This window comes from Gymnogyps californianus, chromosome 3 (genome assembly GCF_018139145.2).
Source record: "Gymnogyps californianus isolate 813 chromosome 3, ASM1813914v2, whole genome shotgun sequence".
NCBI classification, from domain to species: domain Eukaryota; kingdom Metazoa; phylum Chordata; class Aves; order Accipitriformes; family Cathartidae; genus Gymnogyps; species Gymnogyps californianus.
This window is the reverse complement of record NC_059473.1, coordinates 917697-938981: the sequence shown is the minus strand read 5'-3', so window position 1 is coordinate 938981 and position 21285 is coordinate 917697. Positions and strand designations below refer to the sequence as shown.

At 56.4% G+C, this 21285-nt stretch overlaps 2 protein-coding genes across 5 annotated transcripts in view; one reads left to right on the top strand and one right to left on the bottom strand.

Moving 5' to 3' along the window:
* The first annotated feature begins 15898 nt into the window (after nucleotides 1–15898).
* Nucleotides 15899–17077, top strand: NKX2-4 (NK2 homeobox 4). Of its 2 annotated transcripts, XM_050894505.1 has the most exons (3): nucleotides 15902–16280; nucleotides 16395–16879; nucleotides 16937–17077. In XM_050894505.1, exons 1-3 carry the CDS (start codon nucleotides 15902–15904, stop codon nucleotides 17075–17077), a joined length of 1005 nt encoding a protein of 334 aa, XP_050750462.1. The 2 variants fall into 2 exon arrangements, with proteins under 2 accessions (XP_050750463.1, XP_050750462.1); XM_050894506.1 differs by having other exon boundaries at nucleotides 15899–16280; nucleotides 16395–17077.
* Nucleotides 17078–20878: 3801 nt separating this feature from the next.
* XRN2 (5'-3' exoribonuclease 2) overlaps nucleotides 20879–21285 on the bottom strand; it is a 50808-nt gene continuing 50401 nt past the window's right edge. For all 3 annotated transcript variants that reach the window (XM_050894501.1, XM_050894502.1, XM_050894503.1), the window contains one exon: nucleotides 20879–21110. In XM_050894501.1, the coding sequence (XP_050750458.1) occupies nucleotides 21048–21110 (63 nt within the window). In that variant the 3' untranslated portion in view covers nucleotides 20879–21047. The remainder of the gene's footprint in view (nucleotides 21111–21285) is intronic.

The following is a 21285-nucleotide window of genomic DNA, read 5'->3' as shown; positions in this document are numbered from 1 at the left end:
ATATTGGCTGAAACATGCCAGGCCTTAAAACCAAAGAATATCTCAGCACAGTTTAGAAATACTTACGTTTGGGCAAGTGTATTGCAAATCAGCCCAGCCCCTTACCTCCGGGCATTTGAGCAATCCCCTCGCAACTGAGAGAAGCGAAAGCAGCTCCTCATCTCCCCCCAGTAACTCGCAGGACACGGGACCTCTTCGGCAAGAAATCGGTCAGGTTATTTACCCACCACGAAAGCCAGTACTCACATCTATTTCAAACACAGCATAAAGCCTGTCGGCTTTTTGCTTTCAAGCAGCGTGAAAGCTGTCAACGCACAGGAGCGCTCGGGAACACATGACAGGGTCAAGCCTCGCACGGCCAGAACTTAAACCCTTGTTTAAGCTCAGTCCTGTGCCTCCGGTTTGCACGAGCAATGGCTGCGATTGCCAAGGGAAACTGAACGCTTGCCCGCGCCAGTGGCCAGCAAGGACCGGTGACGGATTTTCTGCTCGTTTAGATGGGCTCTGCCTCAGGAACTAAGACGCCGTTAATATGTGGAAATACAACAGCTACTCACAGCCCAGAGCAAGACGTCGGATCTCTGCAGCGTCGGGCTCACGCTGTAGCGATGGCCGGGGTGTACCTACCTGAGCTCCACCTCGGCCGGGGACAGGCTGCTCCTCGCATCATCGCATGAGCAACAGCGTGCGGACAGGCACGCAAGGGCTGGGAACAGCTCCAGCCTCGCCACGCAATTAATTGCCTTCTCGCCATTTTATGTGAATTTGCAGAAAGCTCTTGAAAGGTTTAATGGCTCCTCCGCACTGCGGTTTTGAATTTAGTGGGTCAAGAAGCTGCGCCAGTGAAGATCAAGTCTCACTCCGGGCACCCCGGGGTGTCTCAAGGGGCTCAGTTCAGCTGCACAGCTCTGAGGAGTTTTCCATAAATTAGGTGTCAGGAATGGAGCTCACTGGACCTCAGCTACCTGTTCAGCCATGAAGTCTTGAAGAGCCTCATCACTTCACGAGCACTTCATTACACTTGAGCCAATTACCACCTGCTCAGAAGAGCCGTGCATCTCGTACGCCGTGGTTCCTGAACGAGGATCACCCGCAGCTCCCCAAAAAGTTTCCGGCTGCGGGAAAACTTGTGAGGTTTACATCTACAGCAGCAGTGGATGACAATTGCAAGTGGTGCCACCGGCCGACGTTCAGACAGTAGAGCCACTAATGGTTAATACAATAATATTTTCATTTCGTTGTACATGAGAAAAGGTAATTACTTTCAGGGTTTAAGAACTGAATGTGTTGATCCAAATGTAATCTCTGTATTTTAGCATTTGATTATTACATTAGAAATACAAATGTCAATGGGCTGTAGTAACCTAAGTTATCAGAAGGAAAAAAAAAAAAAGAGATGTGTTACTTAAATTACAGTACAGAGGGAAGAGCAGAAGCCAACGAGGGATTTGTAACTTCTGTTAATTAAAAAGATGTTACTTCTGAAAACCATTTCAGGAGCCGAGAGCTTTTGTTTTTCCTAAATGACCCTTTTGCTACACCCAGAACAGGCGAAGGCCAGGATGGTGCAGCCAGAAAGGAGAACTGCGGATCATTTCTGTTTCTTGATCACCTAAATCAGAGCTATGAAGACCCGAACGGCGGATCTTCCATGGCGAGGGAGATCCACGTTTTATAGCCATTTAGTGACAGTGTAGCTGTAGCCACCTACTCAGTTGTCATGAGTTAACACGGGAATCCCAAAATACACTCCTGGAGATCGAGGTCTGAGCAATGCTTCGTCAACACTTCTCATGGGCTGAAACACCAAAGATGCTTTTGTGTTTCCATTCCTTATCTTTTTTTTTTCCCCTCCCAATCCAGTTGGCGTCTTTCTCTGGCATCTTCTTTCATCTTTGTAAGCCCAGATGGGCTTGTTTGTCCCGCTTATCCTAAACCCGCTCTAATGAATCTGGCATGCAAAGAATTTTCTTCACGCCTCAGCCCAATTCAATGCAAAAACGATGCAGAGTCTAACCAGCGGCCCCAACGGAGCAAGGCCCATCTATTAACTAGTTCAGAAATGAAGCATTGTCCTCCAGGAAGAGATCTCTATGCTGAACTTCTTGCTAAAAGCATCTAACACAAACTGGAAGCCAAGACTGTGTGTAACGGTTAATAACAAGAGTGTGCTGCCAAGAACTGATTCAAATTGTTATGATTTGCTGTTGAACAAGCTATTGCCTTGATTTCTCAGCAAAGTTCAAGTTTACAGCAGACTGATTAGTCCCGCTAACATTCCTGAAGCACCTACCGTTGTATGAAATTTTATTAAATTGCCAGCATCGACGGCTGTTCAAAGTTTGTGTGCCTTATTGCAATTGATGACAGCAAAATAAGGAAATAAAGGAAGGGAGAGGGAGGGGAACTCTGTTTGTTAAGGTTTTTTCTTTTTCCTTTTCAATAAAATGTCAACTCCATTATATAGATGTCAACTCCATTACTGTAATGCTCCTTCTGTAACCTCAGCATGTAACTATCTGCTAATAAAACAAGTTTCTCAAAGGGAGTGCTGAGGGCAGGCATACCCGCCGTGGGTTTCAATCTGTTTAAGAAAATGCCTGTTTATCCCTGTAGACACAAATACCATTTTCATTGTTCCGTTTTCCTGGTTGCCTTTGTCGCCCCAAAATAAAAACCTGCTCCATATCCTAAGGAACCCGCAGTGGGCACAGACCTGTTCTTTTTATAGGAGAAGCCAGAAAATATGACGAGCGATGCCCGGCATGCCGGCGAGGCCATAAAAAAAAGCTGCATTAGACAGCAGCAAAGATGGGAGAAATAGAGGACCAGCTGCCCCAGGGTCCTGCTTCAGCTAGGAGACCCCCCGATGTGCTGCCAAACCTTCTGAGGGACCTGCCCCAGGCAAATGCCCCCCAAAACCAGTAAGATCTGAAAGCCTGGGCAACCCTACAGGCAGGAACCATCAGCCCACGAGCACTTTAAGCCCCTCGAGGGGTTCAGTGACATGGCTGAGACAGGTTTGTGTGTTCCTGAGGTCAGGATACATTTGGGAAGAGAAGACGGGTGTATGAAACCAGGGGCTGTTTGTAAGGACCATTCCCCCACAGCTCCTTTTTTAAAAAAAAACCCTATTTTTAAATAAATAGAAACATGATGGGGAAGACCCTCACCCTTTTGCAGGCAATAGCTGCGAGAAGCCTGGAGGGGGACGGGTCGCCTCTCCTGCAATCTCAGGTTTGCTGGCTGTACACATCAATACGAAGACAAAGATGAGTACATATTTAGAAAAGAATAAAGAAATCCATTCCAGAACGGGAGTTGTTTAGATAATTGATTTCCCTTGGACTTACAAGCACTAAATAACACCCACTGAGCCACATCTCTGAGATAACCTTTTCCTTCAAATCTCTCTTCCAAAGGATTGGCCTTTGACAGAGGCATCTTTGAAAGTGCAAATCTAGCAAGCTTTAAGCCAGCTCATAGGTAAGACCTTTCTGAAAGAATGCGATGATGATTCCTCAAGCAATTATTTTTCCTTGGTATCCTTTGCATAGAGAGAGCTAATTAACTGCCTGCCAGGTTCTGCAGATTCACAGTGAAAAATGAAGTAGTACAAATGTCATAATTAATTAGCAGTTTAATGCTAGAATGAACATAGCAAAGGCGCTATAAATATTCAAGCGACAGGACCTCCACACCAGCGTGCGCTGGCTAAGCAAGCCTGCCCCAGCGAGGATGTTGTTGGGGACTTCGTATGCCGGGGCCCACATGCTGGGGCCCCAAATCGCCATTCCCTGAGCAGTAAGCTCAGCTGGAATCGCAGAGGAATGAGGAATAACCTGTCATCTCCCACCCTGGTGCTGTTGGCCGTCTTCCCCTGAGGAGCCGTGCAGGGGAAGCTCACGCCAGGCAGCGATCTCGCTGCTTGGACCCCCTACGCCGCTGCAGGCTTCTGCCCCGGTGAGTCCCAGGGCTCAGGCTGGTTTGCACAGCCCCAAACCCCGCTGCTTTCCAGAGAGGTAAGGTCGGTCCTACCTCTCCCCCCACCCATCGGGACGTTTTCTTTCCGTATTTTTAGTGAGCACAGTCATGACAGCGGAGATCAGCCAGCTTCCCAGCACCTCTCGCAACACAGTTCTCACCTTGCGTGGGGTAGATATGAAGACACAGCCATTTTTTGCACGTAGACCTGAAGCCTTCAAGCACCTCACGCGGGTCGCAATCCCATCCCGCAGAGAGCAAAGGAGCACATCGGCGCGCAGAGTTACCAGCTTCCCCGTGGACCAACGCGGAGAGAGGGTTTTAGATCTGGGTCAAACCCAGCGCCTTACGCCAGGCATGCAATGCGAATTAAAAAAAAAATAATTTAAAAAATCATCAAGATTGACTCTCGGCAAGAGCAAAAACCCAAGAACCCCCCCCCCCCCCGAGAAGACACTCAGCCCTACCCTTGCCCCTTGAGCAGATATGCCCAGCGCTTGCAGGCACTGGGGAGCATACTCACCCATACTTGGAGCCCAGGACAGCTCTGCGTGGGACACCTTGCACCCTGCTGTGGGCTCATAAGCCCACAAGGCATGATGGAGCAGCCCAGGCACGCTTCCCACCCTAAAAATAAATGCCCCTGTGGCTCAGGCACGGTTCCCACCCTGAGTGGCCCAAGGTCTCTGGAGCAGAGCAGGCTCCTGCAGGGAAAAAAAAAACCCAAACCTAAGAGGGGGGAACTTACAGGTGTCCGTGGCTCCTTTCACACGTGGTGCCCAGGCACCCACGGCTCCCTCAGCTCCACTCTCTTCCCCACCCACCCGCGGGAGATCTTTAGGGGTAAAGAGTAAACAGATAAATGAAGCCACCCTGCCAGGCACCCGTCTCCAGAGCATCCCGGGCAGCGGTGCCATCGCTGCCATCTGCTCTGCTTTGCTGGTTATGGAAGGCAATGCTGCTTTTGAAGTCTTTTTTCTTTCTTTTTTTTTTTTAAATGCCACTATCGCTTTGCAGGCTGCAACTCCATGGTGACAAGCACCACTGGGAAACCTGTGACACTCGCGGGTCAGAGCCTGCACAGCACATGCGGCAGCAAGGGAAGAAAACAATGAAGTGGAGCAGTAACCCAGGGTATGAAAAAGAGGATAGCCTTGAGGATGAGAAAACACATAGCAGAGAAGAGAAGGTCCTTAACTTAAGTTTCCTCTTTTTTTAACCTAATGAAATCTTTTATTGACACAATCTGGAAGAGGCCAGCACCTCTTAAACATCTGCTTGGGTGCTTTGTTCAAGTATCAAACTTCTCTTTCCTTCGCCTCCGCTGTTTTAACGTGCCTGGCCCATCAATGGCGTATTCCAGCACTTCAAAAATGTGACGTTTCCAGGTTTTTTTCCCCCCAAAGTGCTGCCTCCTGCAGGTGAGAGCAGTGAAATAATGGCTCAGTTACGTTCATCAGTCATTAGGGTACCAGGCACCATGGAGCTCAGCCTGTGAACGCCACTCCTCGGGATGCAGCGGCCTATTCCAGAAGCTGGGAAGGCATCAGGAGGGCACTCACCCCCCTACAGCCTTCCAAACCCCAAAGGTAATTTCCCTGTGCAACAGCTTTGGATCTAGGCAAAGGTGGCTACAGCGATGGGGATTTCTGTGGAGGGAATCTGGGAGATGCCTTTCCAGAGTGCCTTTTACCACCACTTGCTCATCTGAGAGCAGAGCTAGTCTCCTCCAGGTTCACATCATTCATAAAACCAGTTTAACCAACTCCTCCTGACTCAGCCTTCACCTGGCGTGTTATTTCCAGCTCCGGTCGTTCACTGCACCGCTCTGCTCCCCTGGATTCGGATCACCTCCTTACCAGGCTGTCCCACAAACTCTCGTATGCATTGAGAGCCACAAGATGCTAAACTACAGGCTCACTGGATATACAAATCAGATTTAAAGAATGTCTACGTGGCCCTTGCCAGCCCTGCGCAAGAGGCTGACCCTTTACAGGAACGGCGCGGTGCCGGAATCGAGCTACTAATCCTGGCTGAGCCAAGCAGGGCAGCACAGCAGAGAATGGCGAGACGGTAACGTGGCTGCCCAGTGCTCAAACCAGAGCTGGCTTCGCCCCAGTGGGATTCATAAAGTTATTTCCGTACCTGGAGATGCTGACAGGCAAGACAAAGACGAGTCGGTACCCAACTGCAGAGTGCACGGATGCTCTGGGTGCGCTGGAGCGGTCCAGCAGCAGGAGATGGCAGCCTGAAGCGCCCGATGCCCTTGCAGAAACTACCTCCCAGTTAGGAGCATGACTCCCACTGGTTTTTTTCACCAGGGTTTATGGTCCTTCATGAGGTCTGAAAGACCCCACTCACATCACACGAACCGTCGGACAGCCTGGACACCCCCGAGCAGGCGCCGGGTAGCCTAAAGGGAAACCTCCCTCTGCACAAAAGGGCAGAGAAATGAGGCAACCAGGGCACAGAGACTCCCTCTCCCAGCCAAAGACCACCTTGCACCCCACCACCAGCCGCCCCCTCCCATGCCAGCTCGGCTCTGCTCAGTCCGTGTGACAGCATTCGGACCCAAGCTCACTTCGGTTAATTAATTTCAAATGTTGCCTCTTGATTCCCGATAGCCAATACCGTAAGTCATCTTACATGCATTGGCTTCCCTCAGTGTAATTTAACTAAAAGAAAAAAGCTCAGACATGATTTCTTCTTTAGGAAACTGTCTTTCTGGTGGCTCCATTATCCCCTTCGGATTTCCTGAGAGTATCTGTTCTTTTATTCTGCATATTCCAGTTCTCCCATCGCAGGGAGCATCACCGCCAGTAATTGCCCAACGCCAGCGACCCCGGGGACCTGCACGCAAAAGCCGCAGGCAGCCGAGTCGGAAAAGCCGACTGGGGTGCCAGCACGCCACACGCCAGCTCAGGTGCCCTTCCCAAGGTCCTGACTGGAGGCGATCCGGCGGCAGAGCCGGCTGTCACATCGCAGCTCCCGCAGGTCTAGCCCAGCGAGAAAGCTCTGCCGTGGCTGCTCTCTGCCCCCTTCCATGCCAGGGGACAGGGGAGCTGGGTACTGCTCTACGGCGTGCAAACCCCACCGCGTCCCCCCTCCAGGGTAAACACCCACTGAGGGAGGGAAGAGAGAGGACAACGTTTCTACCCGCTTACCCACAGCTTTGGCAGTCAGTGGTGACCCCGCTACAATCCTCACCTCCCCAAACACCCAAATCCCCGTTGCCACAGGGGAGGCAGCCTCACCTCACGCACCCGCGCTGCCCCGTGGAAATGGCCTCGTCCTCCTCTCCTAGGTGGGACGAGCAGGAGCTGCTCCTCAGCTCCCCTTCCCTTCATCGGACCAGACGAGGCGAGCCCTCCCCTCACAGGCAACTGGCAGGGGGGGCGGATAAACACCCTTAAAGCCCAGCTTCACAGTTGAGTGCCGTTTAACACCAGCACCCACACCCACACCCGCACGGCTGATGAACGAAGCCCCACGCACCGGCTTCCCTCACTCTCTGCATCACCGGGAAACGAACCGTTCCCCCGTGCCCCAGCCTGTGCCGGGTCTTGCACCCACGCTGCCCATCGGACACGCTCCTACTCCGTAGGGCTTGCACAGAAACTCGCCCTCCAAAAGAGGTGTTTTCTCCCCGGTCTGGTTGCCACCTTGCTCTGCTCAGCCTCCCGGAGCCAGGGCTCCGAGTAACTATGGTTACTTCTAATTGTACAAGGAATATTATTCTGACTTCAAAGGTGATGGAGAGGATCCTTCAGGAAGTCTCTCTACTTTGCGATTTCCTCGCGCCATATCCAAACCTAACCCAAAGAGTCACCTTGACCGCGCGCTGACATAAGGATGCCAACAAAAGAAATCAGGAGATGTCATCTTCCCTGTGAGGGTGGTGAGGCACTGGCACAGGTTGCCCGGAGAGGTTGTGGATGTCTCATCCCTGGAAGTATTCAAGGCGGGTTGGATGGGGCTTTGAGCAACCTGGTCTAGTGGAAGGTGTCCCTGCCCGTGGCAGGGGGGTTGGAACTAGATGATCTTTAAGGTCCCTTCCAACCCAAACCATTCTATGATTCTATGACCAAATGAGTACGGAGGTTTTTTCATCTTTTTTTTTCTTTCCTTTCCAAAGAAAACCCATGTGTTGCTAAATGCCTGTCCGGGGTTTTGCGTAGAGCCAACCCCGTGTCTGAAGAGTGTCTAACTTCCCAACCTACTATCCAGGCTGGATACGGGCACCCTTTAACTCTTTAATCCTCCCCGTTAACGCAGAACATTTTGTACAGTTTGCTAAACAACTGTTTGCAGCTTGGACTCCTGAACGTGCATAGAGACCCGTGTCTGAGGGCCTTCCTGCCCTCCAGAAGAGTTTGGCCTCCTGAAGGGAAAGCAACACACAGCGGTGAAACCCTCGGGCAGGTGAGGACCCAGCAGCTACAGCCAACACCAGTACAAACTGGGGGTCAGAGTTTTGCAAACCGGCAATGATGTCAGACCTGACAAGGAGCTCAGCTCGGCTCCCTGACCTGGGCATGGGAGAGGATGGGTACAGGGAGGCAAAAACTCAGTGTTAAATTAGTAAAATACTTAAGTAAGGGGGCTTAGGGGAAACACTGAGCCTTCTTCGACAGAGGGAAGAAGCCACACGGATTTGGGTAGCCTCCGCATCAGCAGAAAGATCTCTCCTGGATGACAAGAGCCGGACAGGAGAGGCGTCATTTAAATCCCCCAGCCCCACAGAAGTATAACAGAGCCCCGGCATCCCGTGCACGCGTCTAATCGAGCTGCCAAGGAGCATGAAGAGGTTTGATAATCCCTCTGCCAGCCCTAAGCACAGCCCAGGCCAGCTACCACGTGTGGACAGACAAACAGGCGCGTCCCGTGTGAAAGGGCTCCTCTTCCAAAGCCAGAAGCAGTTATGAGCAACATGCATCGGGAGGAAATTTTAAAGAGAGACAGAAAATAACCTGAGCAGTAACTCAGGAGCCCGGATTTTGCCGGCGTTCCCTAGCAGAGAAATCATCGAGCCCCACACGGTGCAGTAACGAGGAGAGCCAGCCTCGTTATTCAACCCTGCTAATTAAAAAGGAAGGGAAAACAATATGGAATAAAAGAACACTATATCAACAAAGAGAGAAGGGGAAGTTGGCCAGGAGGCTGCGGCACAGCACAAAGGAGCCAACAGCAGCACAAGCCCGCTGCTAGCCAGAAGCGGCGCAGGGTTCAGTGAACCTTGCAGAAAAGGCTGGGATGCCAAATAAATATTTACGTTCTGTTATTTGAGGAAGAGCTGGACGAGACGCCGCTGTCACACAGCATTGGAGTATGTTCTCCTGCATCAATAAATTAGGAAAACGTTAAAAGCAGCTCTTGGGTATTTCACGTAACCGGGAGGACCAATGTTCCCCGCACCTGAGAGCCCCACAGGAGATGGCTCCGCTCACATCACCACACACCACCACGTTTCTCTTGCCAGAAACTTGTCCCAGCCAGATCCGAGGACACAAGACATTTACCTGGGACCTCTGCAGCTGGAAACATCCCCTTCCACAGGCAGGAGGAAAACTGGCTTGTACTCCCACGGCCGCAGAAGCTGCCACCCGAGCCCCGCTCCAGGCAAAGCAGAAGCCGGGCAGAGCCCACGGCAGCTCCTGGGGAGCACCTCGCCTGCCCACGGGGCCTTAATAAAACTCGCGTGTCTCCACGCAGGAGTCAGTCGAGGCTCCCGATAACAGCCCACATCTCTGCGAGCCCCAAGCAGCCGCCTGCCGGGGCTCGTCCCTGCGGGCTGCCAGTTCGGCAGGGCACGAACCACTGGCAAGAAACGCAAGGATCGGGAGCTGGCAGCAGAGTCGGTGCCCGTTAATGCGCAGAAAGCCTCGGGGTGAACAATCTTGTCATTATTTCAACGAGAGGAGAACACGCTTAGCGGAGGTAACCGCTGATATCATCTCACCCAGGCCCAAGGGATTCACTGAATAGAGAAGCGGCGCCGGATGAAATCCATGTAACCCTCGTCAACGGGATCAGCAACCGATCTCGGGCGATAGCTGCACCCGCCGCCAACCCGCAGGGTGTTTCTAGAGGGGTCTTGTGCTGCTCAGCATCTTCTCCAGTGGTTCGGAAGAAAATCTGAAAGGAATGCTCATATTTTCAGCGCCCCCCCCCCCCCACTAACAGCATGGTAAACGGCTCCAGGAAGAGTTTACTTCCAAAAAGCGCTCGGAGCCGCGCAGCACCCAGCTGTGGTTGCACGCCGTGGGTTTAATGCACCCAAACGCGGCGTCCGCGCGCCTGGGCATCAAGGGCAGAGGAGGGATGAACCCTGGTGGGCTCTCTCGAGGGCCACAGCCAGCCATCCCCCCGGGTGATGGGCTAGGCACTGCCCCGAGCCGGCAGCGAGGACGGGGCAGGCACAGACAACCAGATAAATGTGTCCTTCCTCTGCCAGGCTGCGCCTCCCGGGAGCAGCAGGTGACGGGACGGATAGTTGGAGGCTTGGGAAGTGATTTCAGCCCAACACGCAGCATCCGTGGGGCACTGCAGAGACCCTGCCCACTGTGGGCGCTGGGAAAAGGGTGAGAGAGGCTCCTCGGGAAAAAAGCCCCAAGAGGGGAAAAAAAAAAAATCCATCTAGCGAGCAGGACTTTCAGGGAAGGATTTGAGAAGTCCCGTATGTTTAGTGGGGTTTTTTACCCCGAAAAGTAGCATGAGGAAAACCTGCAGTCCCAAGGAAAAATACTGTAAAGGGTAACTGTCTGATGGGAATTGTCACCGCGTAGAGAGGCAGGATGAAGGGAACCCTAAGGGTGGGTAGATGTCAGGTGCACAGAGAATAACACACACACACACACACACACCCTTAAGTCTGCCATGGACTTTAGTATAAGCAACCCCCCCAAAATCTGCGACAACGTCTCCTGCAGCGGCCGTGCCCCCCCGCGGCGGCACCGCCAGGCGTTCCTGCCGGCAAGCGCCGATCCCCCCCGAGCAAACACCCCGGCCATTAATTCCTGCCCACAATTACTTTCTAAGTGCTCGATTTCCCCGGGAAAGGGAGACGCGCACCCACCCAGACGCAGGCAGCGAGGCCAACATCTGCAGCAGGAGCAGAGATCTCTTTATGCCGTATAAATATCTTTCTTTCCCTGTGAACGGACCATTTAGCGACACTTAAAACTACTAAATCTGGGGTTTATGTGGAAATGATTTTAGAGTGCACTGGAAACCCCAGGTTCCTTTTTCAATCTAACAACGTCTTTAGAAAGCAATTCTTTAAGCCTCCATTTCCAAGACCCTTTTAATCTCTGCAAATTATTGGTAAGAGCCGAATCAAGGCAAACTGCCATCAACTGTGATCACCACACTGTAACTGGGCAATGAGCGACTATCGCTGATTATTTAGAAGAAACTATTGCTTTTAGGCAAGCTGCCACAGAAATAAATTAGCATTTATACTGGATTATTGAAAAATGCCTCCCCCCCCCCCCAAATCAGCCTCTATCTGTATGTCAATTGTGTCTTGCCAAGGTCGATATCTTGACTGTAACAGGCACGGTCTCAAATAGCAAGAACAACTTAGGTGTGGAAATGAGCCCCGTACGGCCAAAATATGTCATTATTATCAGAAAGACAAACTGATCTCTGAAATAACATCTGCACTCCCACAGCTTTAAATAAAGGTGACCTTCTGTGGAAGGTGTGTAATCAAGAAGCTAGGAAAATAATTCAAAAAATTAAAACGTAATAGTTGGACTTCTCGGTAGGTTCTTTCCTATCGCTGTCAGCCTTATTGCATTTCATTGCGTCTTTTTTGAAAATCTGCTTTTGAAACTACTTTGCTTGAAATCTGCAGCTTGATCTTCCCAGGCTATGGAAGGACACGGTCCATTTTCACATGGCGCTTCCAGGTAATGACTGATTAAGTTAGAAAAATACACGTTCCGTAAATGAGGATGATTTTAAGGGATTTTTTTTTTCTGTGAAACGTTTGCCATATCCACAGGATTTTCTTTACCACCAGTCCAGCACATCCTAACGAAATGAAACATCTTCTCCCTGTCAGAAAATCCAGCCACTGAAGTTGAACTGGAACAAAGGAGTGCATTGGGTTTCTGCTAAAGTAAGACAGCAAAGGGAAAAATCCCCTCGATACTTCATCTCAACGGGGGCCAAATATTTGCTACTGGCCCTGCCAAAAGGCTCCCTTTCAGGGAAGTTACAACGCCTGCTTTAAGAAATGATGAAAGCCTTCGTCGCAATGTTACGCATTTTATAAAAAGCCAACATGCTAGTGATGCGGGAAAAAATTCTGGGGTGTTCTCAGTGCAAAAGAAACATGAGGGATTTTGTTGGCTGCATTTTTTTCAGCTCCCCCCCAGGCTGGGCTTCCCCTCTGGCTTTGTAAGGGGATGCAGGGAGGAGCGGCCTCTGCCCCCAGGGAATCGGGGCGAGGGGTGTCCCCCGGGTCTCTGGAGGAGCCCGCGGGCAGGAGACCCGGGTCAGTCCCTGCTGCGCCCCCAGGATCCGCCATGGACCTCGAGAGCCCATCCCAGCCCTGTCACTGGTGAAACACCCCGCATCGCTCCTCATCCCAGCTCCTCTAACCGGAGTTTGGCCGTGGCTGTTGTGTTCAGGGTCGTTTTCCTACCGGCTCACCCTTCCTGGGCTGCTCTCCGGCTGTATTTCACTCCTTGTGCACAAGGTCCCCAGTTAAACGCCTCGGTGCGGAGGCGGAGGCCGCAGGGGCTGGAACCGTGCCCCATCGCTCGAGTCCTTACGGGCCACCTCGTTTGTGCCAGATCCCGAAAACCCAGGTCACACCAGCCAGGCTCACGTCCTGCTCATCCCTTCGCCTTCTTTCTGTCCGGTTTGTTACCAAAGCAGCACTGAGGCCTCAGTGAGATCCCAAACCTCCTCCCTGCCCCAGCGGCTTGCAGGGCATCATCCCCGGAGCACCAGGAGCAGCCTCTCCCCTCCTCGCAGAGGAGCAGGAACACCGCTCACCGCCTCTCCCCGCCAATCTCCATCCATCCACCTCCCCAGGGGTCTCGCTGCACAGAGCCGGGGCTGCGGCGGGGTCCTTGCTTTGCCAAGCTGCAGGTTAACCCCAGGGCTGTTTCCCCGCAGGGCTGACCGGGGTCCCCCTCCCTCCTCCCGGCTGGCCGGGGTGGGGGCTCAGGCCCCCGATCCCCATCCGCCGGGGCGATGCCACCTGCTCCGACAACAAAAGGGCACCTCGAAGTCTGGGGAGGACGGAGTTTTCAGCAGCTCCTTCCTGGAGCGTGACTCCCAGAAAGGAGGGGACGTGCCCCAAAAGGGACAGAAAACTCCCGTCAGGAAAAAAATAAAATAAAATAAAATACAAGCATAACTGTCAGCCTTTTGAGGAAGACTCTGGCAAAGGAAGAGCTGAGCTCAGACGACGCTCAGCAGCACGGAGCACAGCGCAGCTCTACTGCCGGTGACTGGAAATGCCCGGGATGGTGGGCACGGGCACGGGGGGCTCTGCTGCAGGGCCCCGTCCCTCAGGGCAAGCGGGCAGAGCTGTGGGTGCCCCCCCACCCCGGCCCAGGGGTGCCCTGACGGGCAGGCGGGTCTCACCGGTGGGTCACCTCCAGCCGCAGGCCGCCCCGTGCTGCTCCCACCAGCGCGGCAGTGACGGAGGGGGTTTTAAAACGTGGTGGTGGGGGGGGTGGTTTGGTTTTTTTTTTTGAAGCAGGGAGGGGGAAAACAGGCGCAGGAAAAAACAGCGCAGGTGCCAGGAATTCTGCCTGAACGGTGGGAAAACTGCGACTGAATAAAGCGCTGCAGGTAAAATTGGCGGGGAGTGGGAGTTGCGGACAGGCGAGCAGCGAGAGCAGCAGCGCACGCAGAGGTCTGAGCGTGTTGAACAACTGCCCTGTACCGGGGGTCTTCAGAGTTCAAAGCGGGGAGCCCAAGCTTTAAGAAGCAGAACTGTCCTCTCTCTGATTTTTTCTCTTTTATTTTTTCTTTGGCCATCACCCCAGCGCTGGAGGGGCTTTGCCCAGCAGTTCTCACCAAAGGGATCAGGGAAAGGATGGGGTTTGGAGAGGGGGTGGGAGGGGAAGGGAAGGGTTCGGTCCCGAGGTGCGGGACACCCCCAGCTCCCCAAAATAGGGCTCAGCCCCTCCCGGAGCAGGGCATGGGGAGGGCGGCCAGTGCCTCCGGGGCCGGCCCGGGGACACACACTGGGAGCGGACGGACGGACAGACGGACACCCGTGGGGTGCAGCACCGGTGCTGCCTATCGCACGCACCAAGTTTTATCTCTTTGTACGGAAATCGCAGCTCTGCTGGTCCCCACTCGCAAGGGCCGTGCGCGGATGGGTGCACCAGCCTGTGCGGGTGGGCTGGCACCCCGCGGCACCCCCGGCCCGCACCGTGGGGCGGAGCAGGCAGCGCCAGAGGGTGCAGGCAGCGCCAGAGGGTGCAGGCAGCGCCAGAGCACCCAGTGGGTGCGAGCAGGTCGGGGCCAGCGTGCGGCCGTTTGGGAGAGCGCATCTACCCAGCGAGCCGAACCCGCCGGCTCCTGCGGCGTTTGTGCGGGAGCAGCTCGCTGCTGCGGAGCTCGCCGCCCCGCCCGGGTGCGCAGACATATAGCGGTGTATAGGCGGAGCGCCTGTATCCGCGCAGAGATGCGCGGAGCTCTGGGCGCCCCGGGGTAGAAAAAGCAGAGACCGCCTGCAGCACCCCACGGCACCCACCCCGAAGTGGGCAAGAGCCCGGCCCGCCCCCGCTTCGCACAGCCCCGGGGGTGCGGAGCCCCGGTGCCCCGTCCCGTCCCGGGGGGGGGGGTAGGTGGGGGGGAGCAGGGGGAATATTTGGCCGCGGGATCCGGCTGCGTCCCGTCCTCTCAGCCTGCAAAGGGCCGTCCAAGAGACCCCTCAGCTCCCTCCTGCCCGCCGGGAGCGGCAGGGGACGGGCAGGCGGCAGCCCCGGCCGCTGTGTCCCCCCCCACGACGGCCGCCGGGTCCCGCCGCTGGAGTCTCCGCAGCCGGGGCGGGGGGAGCGCGTCCCGCATCCCCCCCGGCCCCCAGCCGAGGGCACGGGCAGCCCCGAGGGAGCATTTCGTTGTCGCAAAACCGACGAACGAACGAACAACGACCAAAAAAGAAACCTCGAGCCAAACCGCAAACGAAGCATCAGCCTGAAAAGGGCGGCGGGCGCTGCGCCGGTCCCCGCCCGGGCCCGCACCCCGGCGGGAGCGGCTCCGGGGAGCGGCGGCCCCGGGTCTCCGTCCCGCCGCTCCGAGGGGCCGGGGCCAGCCCACTGCCTCGCCCCCGGCTCGGAACCGCACACCTCCGGGAAACCGGATCGGGAGAGGGCTTTCCCCGGCTCTTGCCGTCGGGTCCGCGCCGTCGGGTTCGGGTCCGCGCCTCAGCCGTCGCGCTGCCCCGGGGGCGGTTTATTTCGGGACACACGCACACACACTCACACTCACACACACTCACACACCGCACCGCGGGGCGGGGGCGGCGGGCGGGGGGGAGCGGGCAGGTACTTACGGGTGAGGGCCGCGGGGCTCGGCCCGGGGCCGCTCCGGAGCCGCTCCGGCGCTGCCCCGGGGCGACCGGGCTTAAGAGCCGTCCGGCGGGCGCAGGACAATGGCCGGGAGGAGGGGGCCGGGGAGGGCGGCGGGAGGCGGGGAGGGGACGGGGCCGCCCGCCGCCGCTCTCCCCCGCCGCCGGGCGCGCTCGCTCCGCCCCCCCGCGTCTGGCGTAAACCCGGCGCCGGGCTAAAAGAAACGGCGAGCTACCGGAGCCCGGGGCTGGTGGCCGCCGCGCCTCGCCCGCGCACGGCTCGCCGGTGCCGGCGGCAGCGCCCGGCCCGGCCCGGCCCGGCCCGGCCCGGCCCGGTCCGGCTCATCCCGTCCCGTCCCGTCCCGCCGCGCCATGTCGCTGAGCCCCAAGCACACGACGCCCTTCTCGGTCACCGACATCCTCAGCCCGATGGAGGAGAGCTACAAGAAGTTCGGCGGCATGGACGGGGCGGGCGGGCTGGGCGCGCCCCTCGGGCCCTACCGCCAGCCGCCGGTGCCCGCCGCCGCCGCCGCCGCCGTGCCGCAGCACGTCGTGGCGGGCCCCACCGGGGCGGCCGCTTACCACATGCCCCACGGCGTCTCCCAGTTCCCGCACGGCGCCGTCGGGGGCTACTGCAACGGCGGGCTGGGCAACATGGGCGAGCTGCCCGCCTACCCCGAGGGGATGCGGAGCGGGGCGGCGGCGGGCGGCGGCTGGTACGGGGCCGGCGGCGACCCCCGCTACTCCAGCAGTAAGTGCGGGCGCGGGGCGGCGGGGGGCGGCGGGCGAGGGGCGGCGGGCGGGCGGGGGGAGCCGCTGCCCCCGACGGGGCGGCCGCCGGCGCTGAGCCGCCTGTCCCGCTCAGTCTCCAGGTTCATGGGCCCGTCGGCGGGGATGAACGTGGCCGGGATGGGCGGCCTGAGCGGCATCGCCGAGGGCGCCAAGGCCATCGTGCCGCTCCACGCGGCCCCGCGGAGGAAGAGGAGGGTGCTCTTCTCCCAGGCGCAGGTCTACGAGCTGGAGCGGCGCTTCAAGCAGCAGAAGTACCTGTCGGCGCCGGAGCGGGAGCACCTGGCCAGCCTGATCCACCTCACCCCCACCCAGGTGAAGATCTGGTTCCAGAACCACCGCTACAAGATGAAGCGCCAGGCCAAGGACAAGGCGGCCGCCCAGCAGCTGCACCCCGACGGCGGCGGCGGCGGCGGCCTCTGCCAGCAGCACTCCCCGCGCCGCGTCGCCGTGCCCGTGCTGGTGAAGGACGGCAAGCCCTGTCCGCCGCCGGGCAGCGGCACCCCGGCCCCCGGCCAGCCCGCCCCCCCGCCCTCCGCCGCCTCCGCCGGGGCGCTGCCCGCCGCCGCCACCGCCGCCCCCCCCGCCGCCCACCCGCACCCCGGCTCGCTGGGGCAGGCGGCCGACCTGGAGGAGCTCTCCCCCAGCCCGCCGGCGCTGCACGGCCAGGTGCCCCCCCTGGCCCCCATGGACTCGGCCGGCGTCGACTACAACGGCGGCATGGTCAGCCCCAACCTGCTCTACGGCAGGACGTGGTAATCCCTGTGTGTGTCGTCCCGTCCCCCGTCCGTCCGTCCGTCCACACACACACACACACCCCCGTCCCGCCCCGGCGTCGCCCCCTCCCTCCGGGACCGGACCCTCCCGGCTCCGACGGCCGCCCCGGCCCGGCGAGGCACCTGCGGGGGGGGAGCCCCGACGGCCACCCGTGGGCCCACGCCTCGTCCGAGCCCCCCGCTCTCCCCCTGCCCCCCCGCGTCGCTTCGGTTTTTTTTAGATTCTCCGGGGTTTTGGAAACTTGGACCCGAAGGCAGAGCCGCAGCGGGGCGGGCGGCCGAGTGCGCGCACACGCGTGGGCGCAGGCCTGCGGGCGTGTGTCTGCGCCGCTACTTGCGTGTGTGTGTGTGGGGGGGAGTGTGTGTGTGTGTGTGTGTGTACGCGCGTGTTCGTGGCTCCGTGTCCCGTCCGCCTTCGTGCCGCTGTGCGCGGCCGCCGGGGACCCGCCCGGGAAAGCCGGCCCCGACGGGGCGCCCGGCCGGCGGCGGGGGCGGGGAACCGGGGCGGGGGGCGGCCGGGAAAAGAGGGGGGACACTCGGGACTCCGCTCCCGGCCCGGCCCCGCTCTCCCGCCGCCGGGCACCGGCAGCCAAACCCGAACGCACCCGGTGCGCGTATACCTTACAGAGACCCATTGAAGGCGAACAATAAACCTTCTGAAGTGCAACTTATCTCGGCAGAATTAATTTTATAAGGGTGCCCCTGAAGTGCAATTTCATTATGATTTGATTGAAGGTAAATCGAATTGTAACTCAAGGTCGAGGAGGCGGCGAGCGGGGCGAGCGGCGGGCAGCCGCTGCCTTTTGGAGGACGGGGAGCGGCTGGAGCAAGAAAATAAAACAAATCCAAGCCTGGCAGCGGCAGAAGGTGTTTTGGCGGCAGAGCTCTCGAACGCCGGTGCTCAGCTTGAAGGGGGAAAAACGTTTTTTTGCCGGTTTTTTTGGTTTTTTTGTTTTTTTTTTATCGTTATTATTACATATTGCATAGTAAATGAATGTACGCGCCTGGACACGGGGCGCGAAGACGGCGCCGCAAACCCCGGCACTTCGCTCAGCTTCACGACGAGGTGCACAGAGATCACGGTGACCCCCCAGTAATTCCCGGGGCCGGGCATCGCTTCCCCACCGGGAAAAGAGAGGATCGGGCCCCGCAGCGGCCGGGGCCGCCGGGCTGGAAGAGGAACGACGGAGAGCGGTGGGACGGATCGGGGCGGCGGGGGTTTGTCCCCTCGCCTCTTCCCCGAGGAAATCCAGCACATCGGGAAACGCTTCTCGGAAGTTGCCGGCAATTTTTCTTTCTTTTATTTTTAATTTTTAATTTTTATTTTTTCTTTTTTTTTTTTAACACAATAAAAGGAAACGTTGTTCTCAAGAGTTGGCTGCTTCGTTCTCGGCGTACCGACGGATGCGGTTTGACCGCCCCTGGACAACCCCAAACTCCCCCCCGCCCCGTTTTTCTCAGCCGCGAAGACGATTTCGTTCCGCGCTCCCCCCGCCTCTGCCATCCTCGGGGGGCGCGGGGTGTTCCCCAGCCTCGGGGACCGCCGGGGCTGCGCCGTGAAGGAACGATTTTGGGGCGGAAAATAGGGATTTCGGTCTCTGCGAGCCCACGGACCGACTCCCGGTCCTTTTTCCGAGCGCTATCCCGGGGGCCGGGAGGGGAAAGGGAGGGGGGGATCCCCGCCGTTCCCCACCCGGGTGGGGAACGGCGGGGATCCCCCCCCTCCCTTTCCCCTCTCGGCGGCCGCTGCACGGGATCGCTCCCTCGGGGGACGGGGCGATGCGCAGGGACCCCCACAGCTCTCTCCCCCCCCCTGCTTCCAGCCAGGGTTTCTCCCTGCTGGCTCCCACATGGGACAGCTTGCAGGATGTGGCTGGGAGCAGCCGGGATGACCTTTGGGAATGGGATGGGTCTGAGCCTGGTGGGGTGAGCCCCCCCCTCCCCACCCTGCTAAAGGGGTTGGCATCAGGCTCTGCTCCAGCTTGGAAAACATTATATATAGAAAAGTAAAACAGCTTCAGGACTGCCCCGGGGATCCTGTCCCTAAGGGCCATCCCCAAATACCCCAGCAGCTCCGGATCCCGGAGAACGCTGGGATGCAGCAGGGCCACACACCTGGGCAGGGGGATGCACAGGCAGCCGAAGCAAAGAGTCAGAGGAGGGGGGATGCTCCAGCGTCAGGCCCTGCATCCCACCCCTGCGTGATGGAGCAGAGGAACCGAAGCCCCCGGCCAAGGCGTCGCTCCAAGCACCGCGCCGAGGGTCCGGGCGGGCACCGCATCTCCTAGGGCCGAGGGGAGGCTCCGCTTGGGAACGTCAGCCGGCTTTGAGACTCGGGGTGAAGAGCTGGGTAAGGGGGAACCCGCAGGGACAAGCCCTTCCCGAAGCGGCCCCCTAGAATATTTAATCCCACCCCATTTTCGTACCCCCCCCCCCGCCCTCCAAACACGGGGAGCGAGGGACAAAAGCCCACTCACACCCGGGTTCATCCCCGGGAGGAGGGGGGCACCTCCGAGGATGAGGCACCCGGCTCCTTCCTCCAGCCTTGCACTCAACCGCCGCATTTGCATGAAAATTCACGTTCGCTGCTGGTTTTGTTCTGCTCGAAAAAGCAAAATTACTTTTTTGAGACCCAAATATTTTCCCGGCTGAGGGAGACGGCCATTGGTGAAGGCCGACGGCGTTTCCCAGCTCCGGGCAGGATGGCAACTCTTTGCATTACAATGAAGGATTCTGCTCCACCCTCAATCACTTGAAAATAATGAATCCGGTTTCATGATTTCTTCCTCCCAAGGTTACATTGGTCCGGTCTTTTTCCTCGTTGCTGGTGATTAACATCTGGGCCCTCGAAGGAAGGGGCTGAAAACACTACTCCCGGGAGCACCGTGCCTTGCAACCTTGCGTAGGGGCGACAGCAAAGCTTTGAAGTTTACTGATGTATCTGATAGATGTCTTTAATGGAAAAGTCCACGCGTGGCACAACAGAAAGATGTTACGTTCGCATTAATGCTGCTCATTTAACTGGATGCTCTCGCCTTTTTTTGATTAAACAAGGATTTTAAAGGCTAGCGTAGAGGCTGTGTGGAATTATTTTCCAAGAAGTTAATATAAATGTGTGCACACAGGTATAGATAAAAGACACAAATGTGTTCAGGAGGGGGTTGGAAATAAACCACTCGATACTGCTCAGAATTTCAAAAGCCACTTTATAAAGCAAATAAAAATATTTACTGGATTTGGTACACTCACACGGAGAAATCCCTAGAAAGAGTGCTAAAAATGAATGGAAACTCTGTACTTGGCAGCTATTTTAAATTATATATCAAAACAGACAAATACACCTTCCGTGCTTGTTTATGTTACAATAACAAAGTCAAAAACAGGCACAAGTTGTAAAAGTTGAAATGTTTAGCTCCAAAGTCGGAAAAAAATCTCCTCTCTTTGTGAGAAATTCAAGGAAGCATCTGACAAGGAATACCGACAGACGTGTCTTTAAACACCGTGCTCCGCAGGCTGCCTGCTGTGTCTTCCCCAAGAGTTCATAAAATCCGATTTCTATGCATTCTTTAAAACTCCGTGTCTGTTTTCAGGCTCTTATGTGTGAAGTAAAGGATGTTTGGAGTTCAGATTGACAGGCACAGCTAAGCACAGCTTGTATATGTAATAAAGACAAAACAGCACTCCTACCTCATCAAATGTCTCACAGGCAAATTAGCAAGTCTAGTTTACTCGTAATTTGCAAGACGCTATTTCCAAGCGACATAGCCCACCCACCCCCCCAAAAAAAATCAGTTCAGTAAGAAATGTGCACATTTAAAATAAGTATCATAGTTTAAAAACTACAGGGATGTTTCTTAAGGATTCCATTTTTCCCCTCCCAAATAATAAAAGAACAAAAACAAAAAACCCGGACATTTTCTATACTTTAAAAAAAAAAAAAAAAAAGTCAAGAGCTAATTCCAGCTGTATCTTCCTGAGGGAGGTGGTAGCGGGTAGGGCCTCCCGGGGCCATATGCCTACAAACAAACAAAAGCAAGCATTTATTTTTTGGATTAACATCACAGTAAACAAGCTAGGCGAGCTTCGGGCGCCACACAAAAATGAAACAATACATCCTTCGCACAGAAAGGTACCGCAGGCAGAGCCGAACGCCTCTCGCAGATGCTCTCCTGAAAACACAAGCTTTAAAAA